Raw genomic sequence first — 6,625 nt, 5'->3', positions numbered from 1 at the left:
TTAACAAAAAAAAATTTAAAAATATCTGCAAGGGAGTGATACTTGAGCCATATACTAGTAGTACTAAATTTTAAAAAGTAACAGCCGTAGTGATAATGGGAAGGGAAGTCACTAAGTCAGTCATATTTTGCTGATAGACGTTACCGCACAATGGGCAATGGAAAACCAGATAGATGCTGTTTAGTTATAGTGTTTACTTGACTTGACCCCTTGGAAACCCAAACGAAAATGGTTGGAAATTACAAACGACAATATTGTAGTAATACTAACCAACTTTACAACTTCTTCTCTTTTTCAAGAAAATTAATATAAATTACAACTCACTTATTTAATCTTACTTCTCTACTTGTTTCAAGTAAACTCTCACTTGTTTCTTCTCTTGATCACATATTTGGTTTTTCACTTTGTTCTCGTTCATTATGGCTTCACCAAAGCAGCATGTTGAAGAGATACGAAGAACTAAATTCTCTATCGGCGGAGAACCTAATCCTTTGACTGAGGATCTTCACCATGCTGTTAAGAATCTATCCGCTGAACTTTATGCAAAAGATGTTCATTTCCTCATGGAGCTCATTCAGGTACATTTACCCTTTCATCTCTATTGTTTCCTATAATCATGCATGTCTATTCATTCATTTTTTTTATACACTGAAGTAAAACTATGTATGCATGTCAATGACTGATTTTCTCTATTACTAGTATCCATATATATAAAATCAATCATGCAATGATGTATTAATAGAGAGATCTTATTTTATAATACTAAACTGTTTCTTATTTCTATTTTGAATAGAATGCTGAAGATAACTCTTATACGGAAGGAGTTAAACCAACACTGGAGTTTGTCATAACTTCTGATGATATTACTGCTACGGGTGCTCCGGCCACCTTACTTATTTTCAACAATGAAAATGGGTTTTCTCCGAAAAACATCGAGTCCATTTGCAGCGTTGGACGATCGACTAAGAAAGGCAACAGGAGCAGTGGTTACATAGGAGAGAAAGGTACATCCATTCTTATAGTTAGATATTTCTCAAAGTGTTATATGCATTTCATTTGATGTCATTTTATACATAAATTTTAAACATGTTTATTACTTGTTACTCAAGGAATGCTATAAAAAGTTATGTTTGCCAATAGATATCTACTAGATGGTAATGCAAAATATTTGACAGAATTTCTCGTATGGATTGAATTTCAGGAATTGGTTTCAAGAGTGTGTTTTTGGTTACTGCACAACCTTATATTTTTAGCAATGAATATCAGATAAGGTTTAATGAAAAGCCATGTCCACATTGTAGTCTTGGTTATATAGTTCCTGAATGGGTTGAGGAGAAGCCGACCCTGTTGGATATAAAAAAGATATATGGTAAAGATTCTCTACCAACTACAACGATTGTCTTACCGCTGAAACCGGATAAGGTCGATCCTGTTAAACAGCAACTGTCAAAAGTTCATCCTGAAGTTCTTTTGTTTCTGAAAAAAATCAGACAGCTTTCTGTCAGAGAAGTGAACCGGAACCCCGCACAGAACACAATAACTTCTGTATCAATTTCAAGTGAGAAAAACTTTTTGTCTAGAAAAAATATGAATGCCGAATCCTACACGCTCTTTCTCTCTGCAGGGGAAAATAGTAATGCTGAGAAGGAATGCTCCTACTACATGTGGACGCAAAAGTTTCCGGTCAGGTCAGAAAATGTAGTCGAAAGGAGAACAGATTTGGAAGAATGGGTTGTGACATTAGCCTTCCCTTTTCACGAGAGGCTTCATTCTGGCAAAAGCTCACTTGGGGTGTATGCATTTCTTCCTACAGAGATGGTGACTAATTTTCCCTTCATAATTCATGCCGATTTTGTCCTGGCCTCTTCAAGGGAGACAATTCTCTTAGATAATAAATGGAACAAAGGGATACTTGAATGTGTTCCATCTGCCTTTATGGAGGCATTCAAAACTCTTGTTATAAGATCAGATCAACCTCTAGAATCCAATTTGGCTAGTATGTTCAAGTTCCTTCCCATTGAAAGATCTCCATTTGAGAAGTTTAACGATGTGAGGGACAAAATCAAAGCAAATTTGTTGGAAGAAAATATTGTTCCAATTGAAACTTACACGAAGCAGAAGCACTTCTATAAGCCTGGTGAAGTTAGCAGACTGCTGCCTGAATTCTGGGATATTTTGAATAAAGCCAGGGACGAAGGAGTGTATCTGCTTAACCTCTCTTCTCATGATGGGAGGAAGATCTTGAGTTCCTCATTTGATACAAGTGAGTATGATCAGATACTCAGCTTTTTAGGGGTGAAACCAGTTATGGTCGATTGGTACGCAAAGTGCATCCAAAGTTCTAGTCTTGTTGATGGAGTATCAGAAGATCTCTATCTACAGCTTTTATTGTTTGTTGCCAAATTTTGGTCTTCAAAATTTAAGGGCACAGAAATTAGTAGTATTCCTTTGATCAAGTATGTGTCCTTAAATGGAACTCTAGCATCTTTCACTCTTAATGAATGCACACAAAGCCATGCAGGTGCAAGGCGAGTAGCAATAACAAACTCAAGTGATGCTAATGCTTGCTCTTGGCTGATCAATTGGAACAAGGAGTTCGCATGTGCAGCAAACCGTTTTTTTATGCCAGAAAGGACACAAAAAGCTATGTTACGTTTTTCCCAAAAACAGACTTTGATGGAATGGCTTGTAAATGAAGTAAATGTCACTAAGTTGAGTGTGTACACTTTCGCAAATGTCCTCTGCAGTTCTGTTAAGAATAGCAGAAAACTTGCGATAGCATATGCTCATTTTTTGTATCACTCATTGTCAAAGGCTTATTTGTCAGAGCGGGAGGTTGATGCTCTATGCAGTTCTATGCCACTAGTTGATAGTTATGGGGCTGTCACCGAGATAGGAAAAGGGGTTCTTGTGCCTGCAAATGTGAGCAAATGGGCAGACTTGATTGTTTCAAATCCTTGGAGGAATGAAAATTATGTTGAGCTTGGAAAGGATTACCTAAATTCATCATCTTATGCAGGCCAATATACAGATTCCGGGAAGCTTATTGATTTCCTCAAAACTCATGTTGGTGCTTCTGACATACCTCATATTTCTCCTCCAAATGCTGGATTTTCTGCAGTTAATACACCACTTACCAAAGACAATGCCTTTTTGCTTCTGGAATGGATTCGTAAACTTAAGTACAAGGGAGTGCGACTACCAGAGAGGTTTTTGAAATGTATAAAAGATGGCAGCTGGCTTAAAGTTACGGTGAATGGATACAGGCCCCCTTCAAAGTCGTTCTTAATTCGATCTCCATTGGGGAAAATTCTGCAATCAGGTTCTGATCTGGTTGATATTCCTTTGATTGATGAGAGCTTCTATGGTGATAGAATAAACAAATATGAAGATGAGTTGAAAACGATTGGAGTGATGTCCAGTTGTGAGGAAGCATGCAATTTCATTGGAAGAGAACTGATGTCCCGCGCATCTTCCTTCACATTGAGCAAGAATCATGTTCTTTTAATGCTTAAATTCATCCGGTTTCTCAGGAAAAGTCTTCTTCCTTTGGACCAATTTGTGAACAGCATCAAAGATGGTCAATGGCTCAAGACATCTTTGGGTTTAATGTCTCCTGTGGGATCTGTATTGAATGATTCCGAATGGCAAGTAGCCTCACAAATCAGTAATATCCCTTTTATCGACCAGTCTTATTATGGTGATGAAATATGTAGTTACAAAGAGGAGCTCAAGTTGCTAGGAGTGATAGTTGGCATAAGTGGAAACTATGATATTGTCATAAAGCATTTAAAATTAGCGTCAAGTTTGGCCTCTTTGACAGCCGAGGCTCTTCTTTTGACAATGCATTGCTTGAGACTCTTGAATGACACTGGTGATCTCTCTGCTTCTCTGAAGGGAACAAGCTGCCTGAAGACAAACATGGGATTCAAAATACCCGGTCAATGTTACTTGTATGACAAGGTGTGGGGCTGCATTTTGGAAGTATTCAGCGGCCTTCCTGTAATTGATAGTAAATTCTATGGAGAGAAGATTTTTTCTTATAAAGCTGAGTTGAAGAAAATCGGCGTCGTTGTAGAATTTGACGATGCTATAAAAAAAATCGCTTCTCTCTTCAAACAGAGGGCATCACAAACTTCATTTACCAAAGAAAACGTCGTGTCATTTCTTTCTTGTTGCAGGCAGCTAAAAGGGACTGTTCATAGATTTCCTTCTGATTTCTCCACCATTATACATAATCAGAAGTGGCTGTACACTAAGGTTGGCTGTTTTAAGTGCCCGAGCAAATGCATATTATATGGTCCGGAGTGGAAATCTATATCTTCAATTACTTGTCTCCCTTTCATTGATGACAGTGTCAAGTTTTATGGTACCGCAGTACATGAATACAAGGAAGAGCTGAAGAACATTGGCGTTGTAACTGAGTTGAAAAATGGAGTGAGGTTTGTGCCAAAGTGTCTGAACTTTCCTTTAAATCCCTCCACCATTACTCCTGAGAGTGTGTTTTCTTTGCTGGAGTGCATCCGAAGTCTATTGAGCGAGCATAAGCTTTCCATTGATGATGAGTTTAAAAAGAGATTGTCCAGAAGTTGGCTGAAGACACATGCTGGTTATAGGCCTCCAGAGACGTGTTTAATGTTCGATTCCAAGTGGAGTTTTTTCTTTAATCCAACTGATGGACCTTTTATTGATGCAAATTTTTATGGACCTAAAATAGCATCTTTCCAGAAAGAACTGAATGCTGTAGGAGTCATTATTGACCTTGAGAATGGATGTGCCTTGCTTGCCAGTCACCTTGATTCTCTCTCTAAGACTGACAATATTGTGAAGATATATAGGTATTGTCATTTAAAACTTTGCTTCTTTATTGTTAGCCACCTTAATACTTTTTCTGACTTCTATAATATTGTCAACATTTATGTAGGTACTTATCCGAATACAATTGGAAACCCGAGAAGCAAGATGCCAAGAAAATTTGGATTTCGAATGGAAATGAAGGTGGGAAGTGGGTCAATTCTGAAGAATGCATCATACATGATCCGGATAAGCTCTTTAGCTTAAAGTTTTATGTTCTTGAAGATATCTACGATAAGAAAATCCTTCCCTTCTTAACTTTTTCCATGGAAGTCAAGTCTAAGCCCTCACTTGATGATTATGTTGATCTTTGGAATGATTGGGAGAGATCGTCTGAAGAATTGTCGAATGACAAGTGCTGTAAATTCTGGATGTTTATCATGAAACACTTGGGCACAAATACTGAGAAGAAACTTTCTGAGAGGCTAATCAAACTACCTGTAACCTCAGGCAGCAAGGAAATAGTGTTGGTTGATAAGGAAGATGCATTTATTCCTGATAATCTTCATCTGAAAAGGCTTTTTGAGCATGAGAAAATTTTTGTGTGGTATCCTGAGCAGAATTTCGGGCCATCCTCCATTGTTAAGTTGTATGACATCTACCGAAAGATAGGTGCTCGGAATATCTCTGAATCACTGAGCAAAGAAGAATCATCCTTAGTTAATGATGATGGTGTTGAAATGGTGCAAGTTGATCCTTATGATATTTTCAACTTGAAAGGTTTGGTTAAGCTGATTCTTGGCTTCCTTGCTTGTTCAAGCTTGAAAATGGAACCTGAGAAGAGGCATGAAGCTGTTCAAAGTCTTCTAAACTTAAGTTTCATTAAGACAATGGTTCCGGTCACGGTAAGCTATAGTTTATCACTGTCTTCTGGTGTCACTGTTACGAAGAAAGATGACAAAATGGTTCGCTGGGATAGGCAAAGTTCAAAGTTTTTCCTCCATAAGATGAATGAGCCTGAGAGTAATGCACTGAAGTATGCAACATATTTCTGCGAGACAATTTCAGAAGGTGTTTTGCGTGAGAATCACGATTTTGTTCCTGCTCTATCTGAGTTGATCACACTGGGATTTGTGCTGAAATTCAAGAACGAAGATATTGATTTTCTGATGGAGTCCAAGAACTTACAGATTTTCTGTGAGGATGAAAAGTTCCTCAGTTCTGCCATCCCTTCTGACTAAGTATTATGCATTGGTTTTAGTTGTTTCTGTGTGTCTGTCTTTTTGCAGAATAAGTATGTTTTTAGTTTTTTTTTTTTTCTCTTTTCAGTTTGTTGTGACTAAGTTCACCTTTGTTATTTTTGTATGGCTGAATTACTTATTGAATATCAGCAATGTTTCTTCATTAGTCCTTTTGTTTCAGTGAATTGAACAAATTTAAATCACATTTTGTTCATATCATGATACGTTTTCTATCATTTGTATGTGTTGTTGAGATCTATCATCAATATAAGATGTGGAATTTGTTTGAATTTATTTATCAAACAAATCTATATATGTTTTTAACTAAGTAATTTAAACAACAAAGTAAATTCTAAAGGCTTCATAATGAACAACGAAATAATGAAGTGTTGTAAATGATAGGTGATAATTAAAGAGGACTTCATAGTTGAGTTTTTCTTGAGAAACTTCTATTATAACCCTTGGGTTTCTCAGGCACCATATGTGGTTTCAAAATGGCCCCTCTCCTCTCGGACCGTAACTCCATCGTCGTAAGTTATGTACCGTGATACGTAACCGTTACCATCCAACAATTTCAACGGTCATTGCAT

General features: G+C 37.2%; 1 protein-coding gene across 1 annotated transcript; it reads left to right on the top strand.

Annotated features, from left to right (window-relative positions):
* Positions 1-419: 419 nt before the first annotated feature.
* On the top strand, positions 420-6,081 carry LOC131618047 (uncharacterized). The gene is made up of 4 exons (XM_058889315.1): positions 420-578; positions 794-1,004; positions 1,202-4,838; positions 4,925-6,081. Exons 1-4 carry the CDS (start codon positions 420-422, stop codon positions 6,033-6,035), a joined length of 5,118 nt encoding a protein of 1,705 aa, XP_058745298.1. The 3' UTR covers positions 6,036-6,081.
* The last annotated feature ends 544 nt before the right edge of the window (positions 6,082-6,625 follow it).

This window comes from Vicia villosa, linkage group LG7 (assembly GCF_029867415.1).
Source record: "Vicia villosa cultivar HV-30 ecotype Madison, WI linkage group LG7, Vvil1.0, whole genome shotgun sequence".
NCBI classification, from domain to species: Eukaryota; Viridiplantae; Streptophyta; class Magnoliopsida; order Fabales; family Fabaceae; genus Vicia; species Vicia villosa.
The sequence above is the reverse complement of the archived record's forward strand: the minus strand, read 5'-3'. Positions and strand labels throughout refer to the sequence as shown.